Source organism: Bos indicus, chromosome 2 (genome assembly GCF_029378745.1).
Source record: "Bos indicus isolate NIAB-ARS_2022 breed Sahiwal x Tharparkar chromosome 2, NIAB-ARS_B.indTharparkar_mat_pri_1.0, whole genome shotgun sequence".
NCBI lineage: Eukaryota > Metazoa > Chordata > Mammalia > Artiodactyla > Bovidae > Bos > Bos indicus.
This window is the reverse complement of record NC_091761.1, coordinates 127,353,905-127,381,162: the sequence shown is the minus strand read 5'-3', so window position 1 is coordinate 127,381,162 and position 27,258 is coordinate 127,353,905. Positions and strand designations below refer to the sequence as shown.

At 47.1% G+C, this 27,258-nt stretch overlaps 1 protein-coding gene across 1 annotated transcript in view; it reads right to left on the bottom strand.

Moving 5' to 3' along the window:
- Positions 1 to 24,734, bottom strand: part of LOC109573713 (RH-like protein IC) — a 40,909-nt gene extending 16,175 nt beyond the window's left edge. Inside the window, exons 1-6 of the mRNA XM_019981089.2 lie at positions 24,587 to 24,734; positions 13,034 to 13,220; positions 8,049 to 8,199; positions 4,785 to 4,932; positions 3,675 to 3,841; positions 2,818 to 2,955 (exon numbers count right to left, since the gene is read on the bottom strand). Of these exons, the coding sequence (XP_019836648.2) occupies positions 2,818 to 2,955; positions 3,675 to 3,841; positions 4,785 to 4,932; positions 8,049 to 8,199; positions 13,034 to 13,220; positions 24,587 to 24,734 (939 nt within the window). The remainder of the gene's footprint in view (positions 1 to 2,817; positions 2,956 to 3,674; positions 3,842 to 4,784; positions 4,933 to 8,048; positions 8,200 to 13,033; positions 13,221 to 24,586) is intronic.
- Between the last annotated feature and the right edge of the window lie 2,524 nt (positions 24,735 to 27,258).

The window sequence follows — 27,258 nt, the reverse complement described above, 5'->3', positions numbered from 1 at the left end:
ACTCACAGCATCTGGGCAGCTCATCCAAATGCAGAGTTGGATTTAGTAGGTCTGGGGCCTGTGATTCTACATTTCTAACAAAGTCCCGGATGATACCAGTGCTGCTGGCCATGGTCCATACTGCTCACATTTGGGGCTGTGTTGGGGGAGCTCAGTTGGTAAAGAATCCTCCTGCAATGCAGGAGACCCCGGCTTGATTCCCAGGTCAGGAAGATCCCCTGGAGAAGGCGTAGGCTACCCACCCCAGTATTCTTGGGCTTCCCTTGTGGCTCAGCTGGTAAAGAATCTCCTGCAATGCCAGAGACCTAGGTTCGATCCCTGGATTAGAAAGATCCCGTGGAGAAGGGAATGGCTACCCACTCCAGTGTTCTGGCCTGGAGAATTCCACGGACTGTATAGTCCATGGGGTTGCAAAGAGTTGGACATGACTGAGCGACGTTCACTTTCACTTTCTTTCACTGAGGGGCCCTCCTGTGCATTATAGGAGGTTCAGCAGTATCCCTGGCCTATACCTTCTAGATGCCAGAAGCAGCCCTCTCCCAGGTATATCCACCAAAACTGTCTCCAGACATTGTCCATGTCCCCAGCGGTTGATTGAAACCCACTGGTCCAGGCCAAACCTAACTCCATCCAAGAGACTACTTGGCTGATTGAAAGGTAAGAAGCTGACCACTCCACCAGAGTCCCAGTCAGCACTCCTTCCATTTCATCACGTGGCCTCCCAGATGGCCGTGAGCCAACAGATGTGGAGGCCAATGCAAATTAAACAATATATCTGTTTATTTGGCTTCGTTGGGTCTGAGTTCCAGCACACAGGGTCTTCCACTGTGGCACACGGACACTAGTGGTGTGCAGGCTCAGTAGTGTGACACACACAGGCTTAGTTGCCCTGCAGTGTATGGAGTCTTAGTTCCCGGGCCTGAGATTGAACCCATGACCCGTGCATTGGAAGGTGGAATCTTAACCACTGGACCACCAGGAAAGGCCTCCAATGCAAATTTTATCAGGCTAGTTCCCTCCTCAGAATCCTCACTGTGTTCAGATTAACAATTCAGACTCTTCAGCTCCCCCAGGAGGTGTTCCTGAGCACCAGCCATCTCTCAAAGCTCTGGTGAGAGACACACTCCCTGATGAACTTGATGCTTCAGCCAAAAGAACATCTGTGTCTTGGTTGGGTCACATGCTCTTCTCACCACTGAGCCTTTGAACACACTATTCCTTCTGCCTGGAGGACATTTTCCACTTCTTTCCCTGGTGAATATTAGTTCCCTGTCAGTGCTTAGCTGAGACATCCTGTGCCCTGGGAAGCATTTCCTGACCCATCTCAGGCCAGCTTAGATGTGCTCTAGAGCCTGATGGGCTGCCGTCTATGGGGTCGCACAGAGTCGGACATGACTGAAGCGACTTAGCAGCAGCAGCAGCAGTTCTTAAACTGTGCTGTGTTTATTTATCCATTTTCTTCACTACACTACAGCTTGGGACACAGGATGTCTGTTAAATGTGTTGAGCAAATGAATGAAAAAAAAAATCAGTGAATCATCTTTGAATCCTTCCCCTGGTGATAGAATCAAGCAACTTGAGGCACAGAGAAAATGATGGACACTGAGCCTGATGATAACTCATGATACACGAGTTTTGGCCACACCTTATAGCTTGAGGGATCTTAGTTCCCCAACCAGGGACTGAACCGGGCACTTGGCAGTCAAAGTTTGGAGTCTGAACCACTGGACTTCTAGGAAATTCCTATGACACATGTTTGGCTGTGCACATCTTACTTTCATCAGAGGGCCTCAAAGTCAGAGGAGATAAAAGATGTGTGTTTCCACTTCAGAGATGAAAAGCAGACTGCTCCGTCTGTGGTCAGATTGAGCTGTTGGTAAATTCTTCCCTATTTGGGATTGAAACTGCCTCCCTGAATATCCATGGTTCATTCAAATTCAGCTTCTTGTGTCAACCAATAATCTATTCCCTCTTCTTCCATCAAGTCTTCAAACCTATGAAGATTTGTTGTTCTTAAATATTTCTCTTAGAAGTGTGTTGTAACAAATGGGCTCTGATGGAGCATTGTGATCTTATCTGTTGAATATTGAAGGAGGATAAATCCATCCACTCAGAAGACGAACTAAACAATCAGAAGTGAAGATGACCTGGATAATCAACCCAGCACCCCTCTTTTGGGTGCTGCCTTTCCCATATCCCTTCACATGGTTCATGGACAAAAGCCATATATGCATCATGTGCCTTGTCTCCCACCCCTGCCAAAGATGGGCACATTATCCAAGTTAGACCAATGAATCCCTTCTCCAAAGAACTTGCGGTTGGTACCAAGAAATTTCACATGGCTGCCTTCTTGAAGAGAAAGATGACACTCCACCATGTGGAATAGAAGAGGAAGGAAGAGTGAAAAGAGAACGGGTGTTCAGGAAAAGCAAAAAAGGAAGAGCAGGAACTTCTTGGGCTCCCCACAACACTCCCACCCCTGGTGCCAGTCATTCCTGGGCTCCCAGCAGCATTCCTATCCTTGGGTTCAGTGGTGTCCCAGTAGCCTTATAACAAATCCCCCTTATTCCTGAGCAAGCTTGAATTGGTTCTGTTACTTGCTCCCCAGATCTTAGCAAAAGCATCATCCAACTTGGACAGGTCCCTCACCCAAGCTCTGAAGCTAAATTGAGAAGCTGCCAACCAGTGCCTAAATTGAGAAGCTGCCAACCAGCGCCTAATGCAGTGCATAGCAATACGTGATGGCCCACCACGGTCTAGGGGCCTGGACCTTGGCGTAAGGCCAAAGCAGCAGGTATCAGTCGCCCAGCTCCTTACCTGCAGGTATCTGAATCCCCCGATGGAGATCATCCCAGCCACAGATCCCAGCACCATGGCAAGCCAAGGAGCATGGATCAGGTAAGAAGGGGCACCCACAGCCACACCTCCTGCCAGCACTGCCTTGTGGATGTGAGTCTGCAAAGGAATAGCTTGTGGGTGAATGAAGTAAGCTAGAGGACAGCATCTAAGTTACTTGGTAAGCTGATAGCAAGACAACACTATAACATCCTCCCTGCATCTCTGATCCTGAAACCAGCCCCTCCCCCCTGCTGAAACTTCATCAATGGTCTTATCTCACCCCATGTCTCCGGCTCAGGGAGCAGTCACCCTGATCGGGAGTCGTTTACCTTGAAAGCAGTTACTCAATATCCTAACCATGCTCACACTTAGTTGTTATGTATCCTTGGATGCTTAGCCACTCAGGGCTTTAACTTTGTCACCAGAAAAAGGGGGCTTTGATTGTAACTGTTGTTGTTTAGTTGCTGAGTCATGTCTGACTCTTTTGCTACCCCATCGACTATAGCCCCCAGGCTCCTCTGTCCATGTGATTTTCCAGGCAAGAAATACTAGAGTGGGTTGCCATTTCCTTCTCCAGGGGATCTTCCCAACTCAGGGATCGAACCCACATCTCTGGCATTGGCAGGCAGATTCTTTACCACTGAGACACCAGGGGAGCCCTTTGATTGTACCTACTGTTACGGCTATTGTAAGAATTAAGTGAATTAAGAATTATGTAAAACTCTGAGCCCAATGTTGACAAAGAACACGAGTAAATGCCCCCCAAAATAGAAGCCAATGAATGAATATGGCCTAGAAGACCCAAGTGTTGCCCAAGGGCCAGCCCTTCTCCTCACCATATTGATCTTCCCTTGAGGGTGAGCCAAGGCTGACATTAAGATGCCGGTCACTGTGCTAACCGCCAGGGCGTAGTAGGTGTTGAACACGGCCATGTTTCTTTCATCTGCAAGTTCCAGCAGAGCAGAGTTGAAACTCGGCCAGAATATCCACAAGAAGAGGGTGCCTGTGGACCAGAAAGGGTCAGTGGCCAGAACCAGTATTCCTGCTCCAAAGCCTCAGTCTCGGGGGACTTCAGACAGGAGGCTCCCGGACCTGGCCAGTCTCATCTCTGTTACTTTCTTGCTCACCAACTTTGGACAAGTCTGGTTTCCTCTCTGAATTCTTAAGTCGGCAGGGCCCAGCTAACATACTTTATGGGCAAGGAAAAGTAAGGCCCAGAGAGTTGAAATCACCAAAACCCAAGCCTCCTGACTCTAGCCTATGATGCTATGATGGCCACATGCTTATTTTTTTTAAATTAATGGAACTCTTCCACTTGGCCCCACGGCCTGGTGTTCAGTTGCCTGCTGGCAGTCTCACTGCCGATTTCCTTCCTCTAAGCCTCTCCCAGCCCTTAAGTTCATCACTTCTACCAAAACCCTTCAGATTAGACATTATTACTTCTCTCTTCCAGCTCCCATTCTTTCCTCCACTCCCAAGTCTGCCTTTTTTCATCCATCTAATTCTTATCTTTAAGTTAAGGACAAAAGGATTGGATAATCTAATCTTATTTATTTATTTTTAAATTTATTTTTGGTTGCATCAGGTCTTAGTTGGGGCATGTGGGATCTTGGTTAGCAACCAGCAATTGAACCCTCACCCCCTTGGATTGTAAGGCAGATTCTTAACCACTGGACCAGCAAGGCAGTTCCCGGATAACCTCATTTAAACTGAGATGTAACAAGTCTCTCCTCTCTTCTGGGTATCAATGAAGAGAGGTTCCCTAGAGGGGAATGCTTCCTTCAAAGATGTGAATTCATCAAACATTGCTTGAGGAAATGGGTCATTACAAAGGGGCTTCAGACACCCAGGGAAAGTTGGAAAAGCAGAGAGATTTTTCTGCAGAGCCCTTTTGGAGCCTCCTGCTCACCCCAGATCTGAGCCCACCCACATCACCTTGTCCTCACCCAGCATGGTGAACAAACTGGGGCTCGTTGCTGTCTGATCTTTGTCCTCTGATGCGCTGGGCAGAGGCTTCCGGAGGCAGCAGACCACAGTCAGCCCAAAATAGGCCGCAAACATGTGCATATACATCATGCTTACATGCATGTTCATCTGCAACAAAACCCAGTGGAAGCAGTGAGCATCAGCAGCCTCTGCTCCCAGGGAAATCCCTGCGTTCCATTTAGGAAGTTCTGCCTTCATTCAAGAGGCATGACTTGAAGTCAGGAAACTGACTCCACCCAGCAGTCCCCCTTTCCGAGGAGCCCCATGAGTTGCTGTGTATTTATTTATTCCTGGTAGTTTTCTGGTTGGCTTTATTTATTTAATTGGCTGTACCTTTCGGCTTGTGGGATCTTAGTTCCCTGACCAGGGACTGAACCCAGGCCACAGTAGTGAAAGAGCTGAGTCATAACCACTGGACTGCCAGGGAACTCCCCTCTGGTTGGCTTTGAATGCTTTGGGCCGAAGTCCACTTACCTGGGGAAAAAGCTACATGGACACGTACCCCACTGCTGCATTTTGGCAGAATTTCAACTCTTTGCATGGAGTATGAGTAACATAAACTTTGCAACATGAAGCTGCCAGAGATTTTATAATACCAAGCTAAAGTCTTCAGAAAATTCAAGCTATGTACTAATTTTGCTTTACAAATGTTAGGTAGATAGAATAGGAAAAAGGAGTCCAGAATGGTGGTGGCTAAAAGACAAAGAAGGGAAAAGCCCGTGAAAATAGAACAAAGGAGTGAGGACCTGAGGTTAAACAAACAGCCCTCCTGGCTAGCCCAATTTACATAGGGCAGGCTCAGAGGGAGGAGAAAAAAATATATAAAAGGAGGAGGAAGGGGGCTTCTCTTCTTCTCCTGCCTTTTGGGTTGACCTGCCCTCAAGGATTATTTTCCTTTGCTTTCTAAATAAAACTACACTGTAACATGGAGCTGTAACACTGGTCCGTCCGTCACTTCAAATTTTTGCTGTGGCAAGACTGAACCGAGGAAATTACACACTCCCCTGACACAAATATCAAATTTAGTAACCCTTCATAACTCAGTGGGCTACTGTTAAGTCCTGTCCACTGTGCCTTCAAAAAAATATCCAGATTTGGCAGAATTTTTACTGCCATGCCCCAGTGACCCCCACCTTGGTTTAAACCGACTTCAATACTTGCCCAAATTGTTGTGATAACCTTCTAACTGGTCTCCCTATTTCCACCCTTGTCCCCCAACTGGCTTCTCCATGTAGCAGCCAAAGCGATCCTGTTAAAATCTAACTCAGCTCATGGCACATTTCTGCTCTGAATCCCCCAATGGCACCTGTCTCCTTCAGTATCAAAGTAGGCATTCTTACTATGACCAACAGGATTCTGCGTGACCTGCTGTCCCACAACCCCTCTGACTTCCCCTCCTGCTCATTCCCTGGCTCTTCCTCAAAGCCACAGCCATGCTCTCATGTCAGCAGCACTTTGGATCACCTGTTCTACTGCCTGGAGTACAGAGTAGAGGGAGTGCTCTATTCTGGGTACAGGCAATAAGGGGATGTGTTGCCTGTTGAGAATTTAAAACAATAATAAAAGCAACTAAAAGTCCATCTCCTTTTTATTACAGCTGAAAATGAAAGTGTTACCCGCTCAGTCAAGTCCAGCTCTTTGTGACCCCATGGCCAGTAGCCCACCAGGCTCCTCTGTCCATGGAATTCTCCAGGCAAGAATACTGGAGTGGGTTGCCATTCGCTTCTCCAGGGGAACTTCCTGACCCGGGGATGGAACATGGATCTCCTGCATTGCAGGCTTATTATCATTATATACCAACAATTCTAAACAATGTAGCAGTGGACTTCTCTGGTCGTTCAGTGGTTAAGACTCCATGCTTTCACTGTAGGGAACACAGGTTAGATTCCTAGTCCCCCTTGCTAGGGAAGTTCCACATGGCATGATGCAGCCAAAAAAGAATAACAATAAAATAAAAAATTAAAAGGAATAGTGTCAGTAATAAGATCCTACTCTTGAAAGATGCAGACCACTCCCACAGCTCTGCCCTTGATCTGCCCCTGTCCTCAGATACCCACGTGACTTGCACACCTGCTGCCACCTGCTCTTTACTCAGAAATTATTTGCCCAATGAAGCCTTCCCTGGCCACTCTCTCTAACACCTTATCCCCTCTCCCAACTATTCCTATCTTCTTCCTTCATTGTGTTTTTTCCTCCATTGTACTTATCACTATCTATCCTGCTATAGAGCCCTGCTATAGAGCAGTCGGCAAAGAATCTGCCTGCATGCAATACAGGAGACATAAGAGATGTGGGTTCAGTCCTTGGGTTGGGGAGTTCCCCTGACCCAGGGAACTTGTAACCCACTCCATTATTCTTGCCTGGAGAATTCCATGGACAGAGGAGCCTGGCAGGCTACAGTCCATGGGGTCAAAAGAATTGGACATGACAGCGACTAATACTTTCACTTTCAACATGCTATCTCTTTTGCCTATTTTATTGATTATTGGCAGTCTTTCCCTCTGCCAATAAACAAGGAAGTTCCATGACAGTCACATTTTCCCACTGCCTGGTACAGAACAGGCTCAGAACAAATATTTGTGAAATGAATGAATGAAAAAGTAAGGAACACTTAGTCACATGTAAAAATGTAAGTCTGTGGAAGAGATCTTGCATTTTTAATCTCTTTGAGGTCTCCCAGGAATATAAAAACCACATATGGCAATTGTCAAATTGGAATTCTCATTTCTTGAGTTGTGTCCGAGCTGAAACAGCTCTGGTTTATGGCTCTGGTTTCCCCCGAGTCCTTCCACAAAAGAAGCCCAGGCTGAAATGAAGTTTTTAAGAAGACATGAACTCTCAAAATCAATGCTAAACCCTTCCCTGAACCAGCTAAACTAACACATTGCAGAGAAGAGAGGAGATGACTTTTACTTAATGTGGCTTTCTAAAACAACCACCATGAGGACCATAACAAAGCAGGAGAAGGCTTATAATGCGCTGCCTATGGTGAGGAACTGACCTCTTTCCTTGACAGCCGTGTTTTTATTGTGGGAACCCCCTTCCATAGCATTTGCTCAGTGTGTTTAAATGTTGAGCAGACACCACACTTTTGCAACCCCATTTTGGCCTGTCTCTAATTTTTTTTTTCATCACAGAAGCTTTATCAAATGGAGATGGAGCCCTCCCCTTCCACCTGCTCATTCCTTATCCCAGAGGTCCCTCTTCACATCACCAGGACTCACATCGAGGTAGCTTATGCTGACCAGCCTCGTGGCACTGAAGGCTGTCACCTCTATCAGCGTCATAATCACCAGCTGCAACAGGTTGACCTTCCCCAGGACGACACCCGCGGAGATCAGCACAGATGTAGCGATCATGGTGGCTCTCTGAATACTGGGGAGAATGGGCAAGACAGGGATGACAGAGAAGGAACAATGCCTCTAGTTCATTCATTCATTTATTCAACAAACACTTGTTGAGGACCTACTCTCTGCCTGACACTTTTCAAGAAATTGGGGACAGAACAGGAGAGCAAACACACAACATTTCTACTCTCATGGGGATGGATGCTGCCCGGTCTGGAATCTCTTTCATTCTCTTCTTCCATCAGGGTGGCAGCCACACGTTGAGAGATTGATCTGGACACACTCTTCCAAACTAAAGATGCGCTGAGGTTCTCATAGGAACATCTGACTGCTAGGATTCTGCCCTGGGCTTCTCTTCTGCCGTCATCACACACAGATGCTCAATAGAGGGCGCTCTTCACCTGCCATTCCTCCGGTGATGCAGGCACCGCTTTGGACAGGGAAGCCTGGCTGTGCTGCAGTCCATAGGGTCCCAGAGAGTTGGACACGACAGAGCGACTGAACTGAACTGAACTGAATCCTCATCTCTCCCTCTCCTTGTAGTGGAAAAAAGACTGGGTTTAGAAGAAGGACAAGTCTGGCTTCCAGTTCCAGCTTTTCTACTTTAGCTATTTAATCTCACTGAGCCTGTTTCTTCATCTGTAAAATAAGAATGATGGTAATACTTATCTCATGAAAGCGGGGTGAGGGATTAGAAGGAATGGTCATGCCCGTGTGTGGAGCACACCAGGACTGGCACAAAGAACTGCTGCTGCTGCTAAGTCGCTTCAGTCGTGTCCGACTCTGTGTGACCCCATAGACGGCAGCCCACCAGGCTCCCCCGTCTCTGGGATTCTCCAGGCAAGAACACTGGAGTGGGTTGCCATTTCCTTCTCCAATGCATGAAAGTGAAAAGTGAAAGTGAAGTAGCTCAGTCGTGTCCAACTCTTAGCGACCCCATGGACTGTGGCCCACCAGGCTCCTCCATCCATGGGATTTTCCAGGCAAGAGTACTGGAGTGGGGTGCCATTGCCTTCTCCGGGCACAAAGAACTAACTCAGTGTTATTACTGACTCTTTCCTTCCCTTGACAAGTGAGCAAGCTTAGTGTGGGGATTTGGAAGGAGAAAACAGCTTCTGTTTTCAGGGCACTTACGACTGGCCTGCAGAGACAAAGAGGACATCACGACCCTGTCAATTAAGACGATCTGTGATATCACGCAGCTTCCGAAGTGGCTCAATAGGTAAAGAACATGCCTGCAATGCAGGAGCTGCAGGAGACTCTCAGGTTCGATCCCTGGGTTGGGAAGATCCCCTGGAGAAGGGCATGGCAACCCACTCCAGTATTCTTGCCTGGAGAATCCCATGGACAGAGGAGCTTGGCAGGCTATAGTCCATGGAGTCGCAAAGAGTCAAGCATGGCATGTGATACCACGAGGCAAGAGGGGTTCATTGGAGGAAGAGAGCACTAGGAACTGGACTCATCAGGGAGGGCTTCCTGGGGGAGGTGGTACCAAAGTGGACAATCCATGGTGGTTAAGCCAACCCACCCTCCTCTGTGCACCTTGCTGAGACCACCTTTCCCCCTAGGAGTTGATGATGATGCTACCACCACTGCCACCATCATCACCATCATCGTCTGTTGAGCATTATGGGTAATAGTCTTGCAAGTACATCATCTCATTTAAATTTAAATCCTCCAGGTAATCCTCTGTAAAGCGATGGTGCTAGGTACCATCCAGTACATCCATTTAACAGGTCAGGACATTGAGACTAATCGAGGTGACTGTTTTGGTAATGGCCACACAGCTAGTTAATGACAAACACAAGGTTCAAGCCCACCCAGCCGGCCTGGATCCAAAGCCTGGGCTCTGAAGTTTGGACACAGCCTTCCCACTGTTTGCTGCCAAAGTAGTGTCCTGCTGAAGGCTCAAAGATTTTGGAAGAAAGGCCAGAGGAGGGCAAAGGGTATGGGGAAAACGTCTCAGAGGGACCAGGAATTATTGGAAATAATGGGTCACTCAGTGTTTCATTGTGGCTGACCATGTTATCTTCCTGGTGAACACTCATTTCATTCAGTTCAGTTCAGTCACTCGACCATGTCCGACTCTTCGCGACCCCGGGGACTACAGCACGCCAGGATTCTCTGTCCATCACCAACTCCCAGAGCTCATTTCATTGGCAAAGGACTAATTCAAGAGATTCTGTGCCAGTGGCAGGATTTCAGACCCCAGGGATGGGGGCGGTGTTGAGACAGTGAACTGCAGTGCTTAGGACAATCTCTCTCCAGGCTGCCAAGGCTGGAGTCCTGACTCAGCCACTTCCTGGCTGTGTGGCCTTGGGCAAATGCCTTAACCACACTGTTTCCATGTCCTCATCTGTAAATGTAGAGGCAAGGCCTTTGGAGCTGTTGGGAGGGCAAAGTGAGTCAAACACAGTCAGGAGCTAGTTATTGCTATGATAGGCCCTCAATGTACAGCATTAAAAACATCACATATATTAGGGTTCTTTTGCATTTTCATCTTTGTTCCAATAACCAATTACTAAGTCCTTACTGTGTGAGGAAAACAAAGGAGGAGAAGAGTGAATAAGACAGGCCCCTGTCCTGAAGGGACTGGTCATCGATGACTCAAGGCAGAACCGATTTAGAGTCAAGTCAGTCTGCACCGGTGGGTGAGGCCTCAGGACAGGGAGAGGGAGAGGGCCCGGCTGGGAGGCAGCCCTGGGCACCGCCCACCACCCCAGTCAGAGCAGGAAAGGTCAGAAAGGAGCCCATTGTTCAATTCTGTGAAGCCGGTCCCGTTGGGGGTCACTGCCAGGAGGATCCGAGCAGTCAGGGCGGGGCAGGGGTGTTCACTCAGGTGGTAAACGGCCTCTTCTTGTCTTTCCAGATTGAATCAAGAGCAAACAGATTCCTGCAGGCAGGACGTCAGAAGAAGGGGCAGACGGGAGATGCCTGGAGACTCAGGTGCGGGAGCCCAAAGGCTTGTGTGACTTGAGCCAAGGCTGCAGAAACCCTGCAGGACCACCCTGTCAGGCTCCCCCAGAACGCCCTTTGTCACTCCCCGGGTGCTTGCTGGGGTGGGGGTGGGGTTATAGATTCCCCCTGGGGATCAGCTCTAAAATGGTTTAAAAGAAAAAACGTGGAGGGGACTTCCCTGGCAGTCCAGGGGTTAAGACTCCACACTGCCAGTGAAGGCAGTGAGGGCTCCATCCCTGGCTGGGGAGCTAGGATCTTGTAGGCCAAAAATCATCGTGGCCAAAAAATGGGGAAAAAAATTTTTTTTTTAATAAAAGAAGCCCGAATTAAAAAAGAAAAAAAGGTGGAGAGTTATTTTCAGGGCCAATGGGGAGCTGGCTAGACTGTGTTTCTTATCATGGCCACTTTGCAGTGTGTGGGAAAGGCTACAGAATGAAAACTGAAGCCACTTCTACCACTTAGCTGTGTGACCCTAGGCAAGTGTCTTGTGAGCTCTGAGCATCTCATTCCTTGACGGTACACCACGTCAGACCCCTCCATGAGAGAGTTAAACAAATAATGTTTGTGAAGTGCCCAGCACAGAGCCTGGCTCATAGAGAGGTGTTTGACAGTAGTGCCCAGAGTTTTAGCAGGGTATCAGAGGGGAGGGTAGAATGGCCTTGTAAGGTGATGTGGTCCCCAGATACTTGAGATGGGATTTACCATCATGTGGGCAATAAAAAGTTTCAGAACTGGATAAAACCAAAAAACAATTAAAAACATTTTTTTTTACCTTGTTCCTCCTATTGACTGTGAATGACTTATTTCTGCAGATTTGTACAACTTTATGGATGTGTATATGTGCGTATATGGGCTTTCCAGGGGCTCAGTAGTAAAGAATCCGCCTGCCAATGCAGGAGACACACAAGATGTGGGTTCAGTTCCTGGGTCAGGGAAGATCCCCTGGAGGAGGAAATGGCAAACCATTCCAGTATTTGTGCCTGGAAAATCCCATGGACAGAGGAGCCTGGCTGGCTATAGTCTGTGGGGTCACAGGGCCATGACTGAGCATGTAGCACCGGGCGTATATGCACATATACACTCTCGTGTAACCACCACCCAGAATGCATAGAGAACGTTTTTGTTATTTAGTCGCTAGGTCGTGTCTGACTCCTTTGTGACCCCACAGACTGTAGCCCACCAGGCTCCTCTGTCCATGGGATTTTCCAGGCATGAATACTGGAGTGGGTTGCCATTTCCCTTCTCCAGGGGATCTTTCTGACCCAGGGATTGAAACTGCCTCTCCTGCATTGGTAGGCGGATTCTTTAACACTGAGCCACCAGGGAAGCCCAAGAGGATGTTTATTGCACCCCGTAAGTTTCTTTTGAGCCTTTTCCTAATCAAGAACCACCTCAGGTAACCATTATTCTGACATCTAGCAACACAGGTTAATTTTGCTAGTTCTTCTAAAGGCATCTAAATAGATCAAAGTTAATTTAAAGAAACTAAAGGCATGGCTATTTCTTGTCCACCAGCATTTGAAGACTGAAGGTACTTTCTTCTTTTCAAGAGACTACCTTTCTGAGTGTGAGATTTCTTTCTTTTTGTCTAATCTCTATTATTTTTTTCTTTGAACTAATATTCACTCTATAAGTTTTCAAAATCAATAAAAAAAGAAAGAAAGGATACAAGGAGGGCTGTAGATCTGGGTCTCTTGTGATGCCATAGAGGAGGGTTGTCATATTAAATAGAGGATGCCAGTTAAACATGAATTTTAGACAATGTATGACTTGTTAGTTTAAGTAAGTCCTGAATATTGCATGGCGTTGGCGCTAGAAAGAGACATCCTAGCACTTCTAGAATCTGCTCTCTTGAACCCCAGACCCCCAAGAACCCAGAAGTGATCCAGCAGCCATCTAGTTACCTGGACATATCGATGACCATCTTCCTAAGGGAGAGTTGGGTCAGGAAGCCATCCAGCAGGGCTGCCAGCTGCACCCCGAGGACCAGCAGAAAGAGATTGAAGGCTATGCTGCTCCAGCAATGTCTCCGCAAAGAAGTATTGAGGAAGCCGAAGCCAAAGGTTGCCATGATGAACACATCCTGGAATGCTGCTCAGGGTAAAGAGTCCAAGAAGGAGGAAGAGAAGCAGACAAGGTGGAGGGTTGTGTTAGAGTTTTATGGAACGGCAGCTGAAAGGGGCATTAAGGATCATTGAAGAGAGCTTGGTCAAGTTACTTCCCCTCTTTAAGCCTCAGTTTTCTTATCTGAATAGTGGGGATAACACATACAGGGTTGAGGGAAGGAATGACTGAGCTAACACAGAGCCTGGCCCACAGTGAGTGTTCAGCAAAGGTAGCAATTATTGTTATTACTAAACACAATAATATGAACGTGCGTGGGGAGTCAGGACCTGTCCTCGGCACATAGCTGACACTCAGTAAAGGTACTGACCTCTTGCTTTTTGAGAATCAGGTTTAACCTCCTGATCATGTGTAAGCGAAAATAAGGCCACATAATTTGGTGACTTAGCTCAGGTCATTCAGAAAAGAAGGGGCAGTAGTAGGTCTAGAGGTTCACAGGCAAGAACCAAATTATCCTTACAAAAAACAGCTCTCTCCTTTGACTCCTTCTGAAGGGGACCTGCGGGGCCATCGGAAAGCACCAGGACCACCTGCGTGATCCTCCCTTTCCCAGCCTCAGACTTTGTGCGGTGGCTGCCATGGCAGATGGGCGAGAGGGACTTAGCTGGTGTTCCGGAGGGGACCAGGAAGAGGAAAGGGCGGATGCTTTGAATCGGCTCCAACTTTGCAAAATGGGTAACGGTTTGGGCTCTGAAACTAGATAAGCTTGGGGTTCTATCAGGGCTCTGGCACTATCCAGCTGTGTGGTTTAATCTAGCTATTTAACATCTCTGAGCTTCAATAATCGCCTACACTTACTAAATGTTTGCCAAATGCCAACGCTGTTTAAACCACTTCACGTTAACTATCTCATTTAGTTCTCACAAGCGTCCTTCACTGCGGGTGCTGTTATTATCACCATTTTGCAGATGTGAAAACTGAGGCATAGAGGAGTTATCATTTGCTCCAGCCAATAGAGTTGGGATTTCAGCCTAGAGAGTCTGCTCTAGAGCCTGTGCCTTGAGTTACCACACTATCTGCCCTCTTGGTTTTCTCTTCTGTTAAGTGGCAAAAATAATTATACCTCCCTCATCAGGTTGCCAGAATCAAATGGTATAATACACGTAATTGCTCCAGAATAGTAAAGACTATTTTATCAACAAACACCAACTAAGTTCACATGTGTGCAAATGCCTGGAGAGAAGTCTTAAAGGAATTCCGCCCCCTGCTCCCCGCCCCCACGGAGATTATCTCTGGGTTTAGAAGAGTTCTATTTTTTAAAAAAATTTTAGCGTTAAAATTGTCTACAACTGTTATGAAGAGAGTAAGTAATTTTTTCTTAAAAAAAGCCTGTGCTTTGAGGTCAGACAATTCTGTCTGACCCCAACTCTATCATTCTCTATTAGGTTAAATCATATTAAATTGCCAATATCTGACCATTTGACCTATGAGAATGGCAATTTGTATGTTTCAGCTTCTTAGCTGCATGGCCTTTGGGTTGCTTACTCTCCTCATCAGCTAAATAAGGGCAATTATCCCCGCTCAGAGGGTACTGGGAAATCCAAAGGAAGTAATGTTTTGTTCAAGAGCTTGGCACTGTCCCTGGCACATGGAGAAAGCTCAGTAAATAGCGGCTATTCACCATCAGCACCATCATCACCTTCACAGCAGTAAGAAGTCACCTGGTCTCCAGCCTTGGGTCTGATAGCAACAAGGAAATTCTTCTTTCCAGAGCTCTCCAAAGCCTCTTCAACTTACATTGAAATTTACTTCCATTGAAAAATACAGGTAGCTAGGGTCTTGCACACAGGACTTGGGTGGATAATAATCCCAGGTCAACCTGATTACAGGGGACCCAGGCATCTCCATGGGATCTGGGGACTTGTGGAGTGGGCGAGAAGTGGACCATCAAGAGGATCTGACTTCTTGCACCTTCTCTGACATAAGGGAGAGGGAAGGGAGGCAATGTTTCAGTCTCCTGCTCACATCCCCTTAGGAATGGCGGTGGAATGGGCACATTTTGTATAGGGGCTCCTCTTGGGACTGCTGGAATTCCTCCAGGAGCTGAGCAGGAAACTACGTAATGAAGGTCATAGTGTATATTGGGGAGTAGTGAGGCCTGTGGCCAATTGGAGACATCACACTCCACTTTAGGTATGCAAATTCTGTTTAAAAAATTAATTAACTTATTTTAACTGGAGGCTAATTACTTTACAATATTGTGGTGGTTTTTGCCATACATTGACATGAGTCAGCCATGGGTGTACATGTGTCCCCCATCCCGAACCCCTTCCCACCTCCATCCCCATCCCATCCCATCCTTCTGGGGTGTCCCAGTGTACCAGCTCTGAGTGCCCTGTTTCTAGATATGCAAATTTAATATTTCCTTAAAAACTGCTGTTAAAAAAAACAACAGTTCCCCCATTTTGCAGAAATGCTATATGCAAAGGGTCCAGACTTACTGAAGATTCCATGAGTAGGGGAACCCTTCCATTTTCCTCTCATTCTACAGAAGGGATCCAGAGACAGCTTGTGACTTCCTCAAGAGCACACAGCATGTCTGCAGCAGAGCCAAGCTCTGGGCTCTGGAGCAGTGCCCTCCCCTCAGTGCTCGGCTGTCTCTTGCTCTTGATTGCCCACACCTCACTAAGGGACCTAAGGCAAGTCCCATGCCTTCTTTGAGCCTCAGTTTCCCTATCTGTAGCTCATGGGAGTTAGACTTGATACTCTCTAGGGACCTCACCGCTCTGGTGTATTCAGGGGGCAGCATGTGGGAAGGGCAGGGAACCAGGATTAGGTCAGAGGTGGGGCTCTGAAGAGGGCTTCCCTGGTGGTTCAGATGGTAAAGTGCCTGTGTGCAAGGCAGGAGACCCGGGTTCAATCCCTGGATTGGGAAGATCCCCTGGAGAAGGAAATGGCAGCCCACTCCAGTACTCTTGCCTGGAAAATCGCATGGATGGAGGAGCCTGGTATGGTAGGCTGCGGTCCATGGGGCTCTGAAGATAAAAAGTCAGAGGCTCTTGGCTGGGGGCTTTATCAGGCACAGCTGCCATGCCTGCTGCAAGTACAGAGCTCAGAACTCTCCTCCTACGACCCCACACTGTCCCTGGGGGGCGGGTGGGCTTGGGCTTGTACTTCAGCCAGGGGGATAAAATGAGGGTGGCAGTTTCTTGGAGCTGTTGACAAAGCTATTCACCCCAAACTGGTCAGTAAATCACGTTTGCGTTCAGAGTCCCTCTACTCTCACCCCCTGCATCCTCCCACTTCCTCTCCCAGCCTCGCAGGGCTCTGGTCCACCCCCGCTCCTCCCATGTCTCACAACTGTATCCCAGCTTCAACGCTGGGTCCCAGCTCAGGGCATCGTCCCCACTGGTATCAGCCTCCACCTCTCAGAGCCTGTGCTGTGCCCTGCATGAGCTGCTGGTCTGATAAGATAATGGACCTAAGGTGTCCAGGGCTGATAAGGAGAGGATCGCTCCAGGGGCTTTACACACGATCTAAGGTGGGCCTTCCAGAGAAGTTTATGCAAGTCCCTCAACTTGGAGCCAGTCTAACCTGGGAGTCCTGTAGGGCAATAATCAACATCATTGTAACAGCGGGCACATATACCATGCCCTCCACAAACTAGGCACTCTTCCAAGTGCCAGCCAGCCTTAGACCATGACAAGCCCATGCAGGAGGTACCTTTGATTATCCCCATTCTACAGCTGGGGAAAGGGAGGCAAAGAGAGCTGCTGGAATTAGCTCAGGTCACACAGCTAGCAAATGGTGCTGGCAGACCTGAATCCTGGCTCTGGGTTTAATCACTATACCTTCCTGCCTCCCCTCCATCCTTCACTCTCCTTAGTGTCAAATTTGAGTGTGGGCCTCTGAGTCTGGCTGTCAGAGTTCAGAGCCTGGTTCAACCTCCGTGTCCCCCGCTTCCTAGTCTGTAAAGTGGTCTGAAATAATGGCACCTGCTCAGAGGTTTGCTGTTAGTAGTGAGTTCCTTGGCTCCTGTGAATCGCTTAGCCTAGCACTGGTGCATGGTAAATGTTAGGGACTATAAATTATCTTGGACTTGCCACTTGTTAGCTGTGTCTTTGGACAAGACTGTTCCCACTCCTTCAGCCTGGCTGCCCCTGGGAGTCTCCACCGTTCCCCACACACCCTTCCACCTCCCTCTGACCTGCAGACACTTCATCAGCCCCGAAGCCAGGCCTGGCTTCTGTTCCTCGGACTCTGGGCTGGACCTCCACAGTCTGCTCCCCACCACCGACTTCGCACGGTACCTCTGCAGCCTTGGTCTGGAACCATCCATGGAGCCTCATGCTTCCTTCCCCTCCCCCACAATCTCCCACCCTACCCTTACCCCTACAGCAGTCTGGGAAAAGAAAAAGAGGTTTCCCAATCAACAGGGCCATGAAGGCTAAGATGTGGGCTCCTCAGGTGGCACAGTGGTAAAGAATCCGCCCGCCAATGCAGGAGACACAAGAGATGCTGGTTCCATCCCTGGGCCAGGAAGATCCCCTGGAGGAGGAAATGGCAACCCATTCCAGTATTCTTGCCTGAAAAATCCCACGGACAGAGGAGCTTGGCAGGCTACAGTTCATGGGGTCGCAAAGAATCAGACACGACTGAAGCATGTACAGTGTACATTGAGTGCCGATGACGTCAGTACACGTCATTGGCAAAGCCCTTCTTGTCTTTTAATAGCTCTCCTTCCTGCTTCTAAGGAGTATGGGGGTAACTGGGTGGTAGCCACAGTGCAGGGCCCAGGATGGTCCCCCAGTCTGGCAGCATTCAAGCAGGCTCTATGTGACAAATGGTCACAGTAATGGGCCCCAATGAGTCATGCCTTCCAGTATAGACCCCTCCCACCTGAGCTAAGCTTTGTGACTGGCTTTGGCTAATGGGACATCACCAAACACAATACAAGCAGAGGGTTGAAAAGCGCCTGTGCAGTGGGTCTTGCCCTCTCTTACTGCTGTAATTCCTCTGCTGCCATGTGAAAATCTGAGCTAGTTTGCTGGAACCACATGGGCTAAGCGTCCAGCCAGCATCACCCGACAAACATGCAAATGAGGCTATCAGAGACTGTCCGCCCCAGTCAAAGCTCCAAGCTGGAGATGTACGGTATGTGCATGGATGCTTAGCTGCTCAGTCGTGTCTTACTCTATGTGACCCCATGGGCCTGCCAGGCTTCTCTGTCCATGGAATTCTCCAGGCAAGAATACTGGAATGGGTTGCCATTGCCTTCTCTAGGGGGTCTTCCCGACCCAGGGATCGAACCCCAGCCTCCCGCATTGAAGGTGGAGTCTTTCACTGGCTGAGCTACCAGGGAAGCCCCGGAGATGCATGGTGACCCTAGGTGAAATTGACAGACCTGTGTAACCACAGTACAGCTGAAATTGCTGAACCACAGAATCATGATCCAGAGCAAATTAGATGATTACTATTTTGAGCCACTAAGGTTGGGGGTGGTTTGTCATGCAGCAAGAGATAATGGATACAATTGCTTTCCCCTGGCATCTCACTGGCACCTCAATCCCAAGCCCAGAATGAACATATCATTGTTCATTTATCCCACAATCTGCCCCTCCACTTGTGCCTCCCATCTCAGAAATGGGCACCTCCATCTGCCAATCACACATCTGAAGCCATCCTTGACTCCTCTCTCGTTTTCTCCAAGAACAGCCAATTTTGTCTCCTAAATAACTCTTGAATCTGACTCTTTGCTTCTCCTTTACCGCCCCTGCCCATTTGACCTCATCACAGGTCAACCAGGCCAGTGGTCATCAGAGTAGGGTTCACACCCCTCAGAAAATTCTCTAGACAATCCGTAGGGGCTGCCAGAAGAAGAGATATTAGCACTGCTATTTCTACTCATTTTTTCTAAAACATTTAAGAAATTAAAGTTTATTCATAATAAAAAGCTAATACTTTTTTTTTTTTTTTTTTTTGGCAGTGCTTTTTGGCACGTGGGATCTTAGTTTCTTGACCAGGTATCCAACCCAAGCCCGCTGCATTGGAAACATGGAGTCTTAACCACTGGACTGCAAGGGAAGTTCAAAGCTAATACTCTATCAGTTTTCCTATGTGTTCATTTTTTCAAGCGTTTCAACAACTTAGTAAGTACTATCGTCGTGTGCCAGAGGCAGAGAGAGATTGAGTGATTTGCCCAAGGTCTCACAGCTAAGAAGAGGAAGTGAAGCAGAGATGTGAATCAGCCTAGCTCCAGCAGTCCTCAAACTTCTGTGTGTTTGAGTCAATTAGGGCTTGGTAAAACATAGATTGCTGGGCCCCACCCTTGAGTTTTGGATCAGTAGGTATGGATGGGGGCCCAGGTATTTCTTAGGGGATGCTGAGGTGGCTGGTCTGGGGACCACATTTAAGGACCACTGATCTAGGCTCTTCTCCCCCTAAAGGCACTTGGTCAGTTTTGCAACTCTGCAAGCATTTAATGTTCAGATGAATCCAGGAGCCTCCTCTGACTTGCTTAGGATCTCAGCTCAGTACCCTAGCTTTGGAAGGTGTCCTGAGGGAATATTAGGCCCCTGAATGGGGGGGTGACATGTATTTCTCCATATTCATCTTGTTGCGACTAATGACAGGGTTTTGTTTTGCTTAACTGACAGCTTTATTATGGGAAATTTTAAGCATACACAAAAACAGAGTGAGGAGCATGGTGAACATCACGTACCCATTCCCGGCTTTGATGACTGTCACATGGGGTCAGGCTTGTTTTTAATTATCCTTCTCCCCTTGTTTTCTTCCTTTCTTCTTTTCTTGTGTTAGTTTCACGTGTGCAGCAAAGTGATTCAGTTGCACACATACATACATCCATTCTTTTTTCAGATTCTTTTCCCATAGAGATTAACACAGACTATTGAGTAGAGTTCCCTGTGCTAAACCAGTAGGTCTTGTGGATTATCTATTTTATATGTAGTTGTGTGTTAATCCCATTCAATCTCGTTTTTATTATCCTTCTCCACCTGTTTCCTTCCTTAGCCTTTCTTTTTTCTTCCCCTCCTTCTCCTTCTCCATCTCCTTCTTCCCCCTCCCCCCTCCGCCTTCCCCCTCTTCCTTCCCTACCTCTTTCTCCTTTTTCTTCTTCTTTTTGGCATGAAACAGATCCCAGACATTGTTCTATTTCCAGGATGCCTCTCTAACAAATAGGGCTCATTATTTGTTAAATTGTTAAACCTACTTCTAAATAGGTTTAAAACCACCCACTATGCTATTATCACACCTAACAAAACTCACAATAATGCCTGTGTGTTACATAATACTCACATTTTATTCAGATTTCCAGGTTGTCTCAAAATTGTCTTTTTTTAGAGTTGGCTGGTTTAAATGACTTATTATAGTTTACGTGGACTGGATTAGATTAAGTAGATTGACAGATTGCTATCTAGTTTTAACTCAACTAACCTTCACAAACTCGGAGAAGCGGATGGCACCCCACTCCAGTACTCTTGCCTGAAAAATCCCATGGACAGAGGAGCCTGGTAGGCTGCAGTCCATGGGGTCGCTAAGAGTCAGACACGACTGAGCGACTTCACTTTCACTTTTCACTTTCACGCATTGGAGAAGGAAATGGCAACCCACTCCAGTGTTCTTGCCTGGAGAATCCCAGGGACGGGGGAGCCTGGTGGGCTGCCGTCTATGGGGTCGCACAGAGTCCGACACGACCGAAGCGACTTAGCAGCAGTAGCAGTAGCAGCAGCAACCTTCACAAAATGGACTAACAGCTCAAACAACTGCCAAAAACCACAGATTGAAGGCAAAAGAATAATGTCAGGCAAGCGCGGAAACAGGGTAGAAGGAAACTTCTTGTGCACGCTGTCCGTCAGTCACATTCAGAGTTAAAGAAAAAACCCCATCTAATCACATCTGACAAGAAGTCAAGCGAGATAATTTGAAATTATCTAGAAGACCCTGAGGAATCAGTTGCCATCCACTATCATTCACGGTAACAATGGACCCTGCCTGGAGTGACTGACACCATCACAATCAGTCATTTGAAAATATTTTCTATTTCCTTTTTTCTTTCCAATTTTCTAATTTAAGTACATCTATGATAATGTGCAAAATGTATTACTGCAGCAGGATTTAAATAGAACATAGAAATACGGGGCATGCTTGAAAAATTTGAAGCCCCTCAGTCCATACAACACTACAGTCCCCACACTGGCTTCCACCTCAAGTCAGGCCCCTTCCCCATCCCCATGCCAGTCCTGGAATGGCTTTCTCCATAACCAAACCCAAACTGATCACACTCCTGCTTCCTAATAGATCAAGAGAATGAAGGGCAGCCTGCTTACTCAAGGGAATGGGTCCACCCACTGCTTCCCTCTTTACGCTTCGACAGCACTATAGGGTTAAACTCCAGCCTGGTCCAGTCTGATGAACACAATGGTTCCTGCTGTGCTCGAGACCCTCCCTTTTCATATGAGCCTCTGAGGCCCAGCTGGGTAGTCACTTCCCTCCAGAGGCCTTTCCTGGCACCCCCGTCTCCCCGCCTGGGTTGTGGGCCCTCCTCTGTGCTGCCATAGGGCGTGAGCTTCTAAGGACACTTATGTCTATGTTAGCAGCACAGCCTAGGGGTAAAGAAACTGGATCCAAACTACAAAGTTGAAATATTGGCTCCTATGCCTACTGATTATATGACAAGAGACTCAACCTGACTGTAAAATGGGGCTGTGAAGCATCATGGTTAAGTGCACGGAAATTCAAACTAGGCTGCTTAAGTTTATCTTTTCCCCTTAATTTAGTTTTATTGAATCTATTTGATTTTTTAATTTTTATTTTATACTGGAGCATAGTTGATTAACAATATTGTGTTCATTTCAGATGTACAGCAAAGCAATTAAATTATACATATACGTGGGTCCATTCCTTTTAAAATTCTTTTCCCATTTAGGTTACTGTAGAAAACTGAGCAGAATTCCCTGTGCAGGTCTTTGTTGCTTTTCTATTTTAAATATAAGGCTGTGCTGTGCTGTGCTTGGTCGCTTAGTCGTGGCCGACTCTGCGACCCCATGGACTGTAAGCCCGCCAGGCTCCTCTGTCCATAGGAATTCTCCAGGCAAGAATACTGGAGTGAGTTGCCATGCCCTCTTCCAGGGGATCTTCCCAACCCAGGGATCGAACCCAGGTCTCCCACCTTGCAGTCGGATTCTTTTCTGTCTAAGCACCAGAGAAGCCCAAATATAAGGCTGCTGCTGCTGCTAAGTTGCCTCAGTCGTGTCCGACTCTGTGCGACCCCATAGACGGCAGCCCAACCAGGCTCCCCCATCCCTGGGATTCTCCAGGCAAGAACACTGGAGTCAGTTGCTATTTCCTTCTCCAATGCATGAAAGTGAAAAGTGAAAGTGAAGTCACTCAGTCGTTTCTGACTCTTAGCAACCCCATGGTCTGCAGCCTACCAGGGTCCTCCATCCATGGGATTTTCCAGGCAAGAGTACTGGAGTGGGTTGCCATTGCCTTCTCCGAAATATAAGGCTACTTAACTTTAAACCAAGGACTTCCCTGATGGCTCAGTGGTAAAGAATCTGCTTGCCAATCCAGGAGATTCAAGTTCAATCCCTGGGTCTGGAAGATCCCTTGGAGAAGGAAATGGCAACCTAGTCAATATTCTTGCCTGGGAAATCTCATGGACAGAGGAGCTTGATGGGCTACAGTCCAAGGGGTTGCAAAAAAGTGAGACACGACTTAGCAACTGAACAACAACAGCAAAATTTAAAACTGCTCTGCTATTGCTAGCTGAAGTCTTGGGCAAATCGCTCCATGTCCAAGTGCCTAATCTCCTCCTATGAAAAATGGAGATCATAATAGTACCTGTCTCTAAAGAATCTGCCTGCCAATGCAGGAGACATGGTTCGATTCCTGATCTGAGAAGATCCTACATGCCTTGGAACCCCTGCACCACAACTACTGAGCCTGTGCTCTAGAGCCTGGGAACCACAGCTACTGAAGCCAGAGCACCCTAGAGCCTGCGCTCCACCAGAGAAGCCACTGCAGCAAGAAACCCAAGCACCGAAACTAGAGAGTAGCCCCCACTTGCCGCACCTAGAGAAAAGTCTTCGCAGCAGCAAAGACCCAGCACAGCCGAAAGTAAATAAATAAAATTATTATTTTTTTAAAATGGTACCTATCTCATAGGGTGACACTGAGGATTCAGTGTAAAGCATTTAAAATAGTGTCTGGTGTGTGCATGAATGCTTAGTCGCTCAGTCCTGTCTGACTCTTTGCGACCCTGTGGACTGTAACCCACCAGGCTCCTCTGTTCATGGGATTGTCCAGGAGAGAATACTGGAGTGCCTGGTACATAGTAAGTAATCAGTAAATACCAGCTCTGATTAGCATGTGTCTGGATCCCATATGGTTTGTAATAGATTGAGCAAATGAATGAATGAATGGATTGAATTACATTGTACCCGATTGAAAAGAATTACAGTAAGTTGAATGAAAATTGTGCCCAGGCCTTGCTTGTTCGGCACTGAGTGCCCTCTCTGGGCTAGCTCATGAAGCAGTGTAGGGACTTCCCTCCCCAAGTCATCTCCTTGTCCTTCTTTCTACCACTGAGGGCCCAGGGATGCCTTCCCTTTGCTTCTAGTCAACTAGCTAACATCACTTAGAAACAAGCAAGCACTCAGCCGGGCTCATGTTTCTGCTTGGTCTCAGGGACCTCACTCAAGGAGGTCCTTCCATTATCATAAACAACATCTTGACTCTCTGAGGTACTTGAAAACTCCTCTCAACTTTTTTATAAAAGCAGAAGCCACACCACTGTGGATGTCTATCTTGTTAAGAGTCATTCTCATCACAGTCTATGAGTATTTTTAGCTGCATATATATAAAATAACAACCATCCTACATTCCCTTCAGCCAGAGCTTACGCCTGAGGATCTGCAGGCAGAAAGAAGACTTCCCAGCCCCTAAGTAAGAAGGAAGCTTCCAAAAGGAAGGTGGTACAAAAATGAGAAAAAGAGACCAAAAAAAAGGAAACAAAATCCCTCAAACCCAACAACACCATGAAATTCCTTGCTGTTAAGGAAAGAGAAGAGGGGGCAGCGGAGGCAGAGAATTGTGAAGACCCTTTGGCAAAGGGAAATCTAGGAACAGAGAAAAGGAGGCTCCTCCCTCTGCCCTGACAAAACAAGGAAGACTTCATGGAAGAGGTGATGGTCACACTGGTCCTAAAGAAGAGACGGCATGTTTGGCTGGGTCTTTGTGCAAAAGATCGAAGAGGATGAGGGAACCCCTTTCTTCAGAGACTTTGTGGAAAGGAGGCCCTATGCCCCCGGAGGACCTCCTCTTCCCTGCACCAGCTGTTTGCCTCTGTGACCACCTCCCCTCTGGACACTCACCTCGGTAGTCCCTCAAGAGCTTCTTCTGTTCATCTACAGAAGCTGAATAGGAGGTGAAAAAGAAGAAGATGACAATGAAAATCACCTCCAGTGTTATGGCACACAGGGGCAGCCAGACCCGCACAGACTTTTGGTACTTAGAGCCCATCCTGTGTCCGTCTCTGTGCAGCGTTTCCACCAGCACCGGGCATTACCCTTAGCCCCACACCCACTAAGGGGAGGGACAGGAGAGACACCCGGGTAAGGCCTTATCTCAGGCTGCAAGGCTGGTCCTGCCAACATATCTGTGGAGTTAACACAGGAGCAGAGAGACAGTGACAGGGAGGAGGAAAATGCATTTTTTCTAACGTTAATTAATTCATTCAATCATTTATTGATTTGACAAGTAGTTGCTACATTCCTACCACAGGGCAGGCACTGTGTCCAGTTGAAAAGAGGGCATTCATTCACTCGACCCTCAAACACGAGAATTTTTTTCACTTACCTTTACCGCATCTTGCAAGAAAGGCAGAGAATAGGTCAACACCCTTATGTCACAAATGGGGAAACGGATGCTTAGATGGAGCTTTGGATTGGCAAAATTTCTCCTTAAAACCTTACCACAGGTCAGAGAGGGCACCCAGTGGGCTCTTAAAAATGATATAGCAAATGAATGAATGAATGAAAGCAAAGAACAATATTAAGTCCTGGGAGGACCTAGGATAACGAACTCCTCAGAGCCACACCGTTGAAATTAGTTTTATCTGAATCTGTATTTAAACACAGAATCTGACCTGTTTCTCAATCTTTCAAGGGCAGGTGTGACAATTGAAAGGAGGAGGTGATCCAGCTCTAGGAAAGCCCTGGTGGGAGTCCCGCTCTAGCCCGAGGCTAAAGTTGTCCCCCACTCTGGTCACCTGCTCACAGAGCAGCCCAGGACTTGCCTAGGGCATGAACACTGCGGTGTGTTTGACGATAGTCACCAGCCTCAGTATCCCCACCCCACAATGGAGGACTGTCCCCTGGAATAGGATTTAAGGTGCCTGGGATCTAGTTCTGCCCCTGCAGCTAACTGTTCCTATGGCCACATCCATTTGCTTAGCAGGAGATCTGAGATATAGAGAAAGGGAGAGAAGGAGGACTCAACATTTTTACTTCTACACTGGCCCCAGTCACTGGCCACTGTGTGTAGACTGAATTTATGAGGGCCCAGAGACTAAAACCTGGCTAGGAGTAGCAGGGAGGCAGATTGTAGCTGAACATGAGTGGATATTTTATTGACCATTCATGGGGTAGTGAGCATCCTGTCACTAGGGGAATGCAAGCAGAAGCTGATGGTTAGTTGTCAGAGATGTCTTGTGAATGATTCATATGTGGATTATGGGAGATGTTAATCACCTGGTAGAATCTTGTCTCTTTTGTTTTTAGATGAAACTAAACCCAGAAGGTCATACCCAAGGTCACACAGTCATTGACATTAGTCATTTCTTGCTCAGCGCAGCTTTATTTACAAAAAAGAAAACGTTGAGAATAACCTGAACGTACAGTAGCAGGGGACAGGTTAAGTAAACTACAGGACACATAATCTGCCACCAATATAATCGTTCTGAACATGCAGAAAAATCCAGAAGAAAATGCTTTTAAGGTTTATCAAAAATGGCACACGGGATATATTATTTGGTAAAGGACATTACAGAACAGTGTGCATGTTCCCACTTTTGTGAACTAATAATAACACTGTATGTAAACACATGCATTGGGAAAAAAAATTGGCTACAAACCACTCCTGGTTACTTTTGGTTTAGGTATCTCGGGGAGCTAAAATTTAGTACACTAGGCGCTGTTCTAGACACTTTACATGTATGAACTCAGTTAAGGAGCCTGTGAGATGGGACTGTCAGCCTTTCTACAACAAGCTAAGGCACAGCAATATCAAGTGACTTGCCCAAGGTTATGGGGTTAGTGAGTATTAGAGCTAGGATTTCAACTTGGGCAGTCTATCTTGAGCACCTGGGTGTTTAACCACCTAACTTTAGCCCAGATAACTCCCACGTCGTCTTCTACTTCTGAAAGACTAGCAACAAAGGATTCCAAGCCTTCTGCTATCTCAACAGTAAATAAGGCAGTAAGTACCGGTTTCTAGAGCTCAGCCCTCATGGTCAGTCTCGGTTTTGATTTCTGGCCTTTTTCTGGCCATCGGTACTTCTTTTTTGTTCTTTTTTGTTTTTCTTTTAACTTTAAATTTTGTTTTGGGGTATAGCTGATTAATGATGTTGTGGTAGTTTCAGATGAACAGCAAGGGACTCAGCCATATATATACATGTATCCATTCTCCCCAAAACTTCCCTATCTGGGCTGCCACATAACATTGAGCAGAGTTCCATGTGCTATACAGTAGGTCCTTGTTGCTTATCTATTTTAAATATAGCAGGGTGTACATGTCCATCCCAAACTCCCTAACTATCCCTTTCCCTGATCCTCCCCAACTACCCCAGCAACTGTAAGACTGTTTCTAAGTCTGTGAGTCTCTTCCTGTTTTGTAAGTTCATTTGTATACTTTCTTTCTAGATTCCACATGTAAGGGATGTCACACGATATTTCTCCCTCCTTTTCGGACTTACTTCACTCAGGATGACAGTCTCTAGGTCCATGCATGTTGCTGCAAATGTCATCATTTCATTTTTAACGGCTGA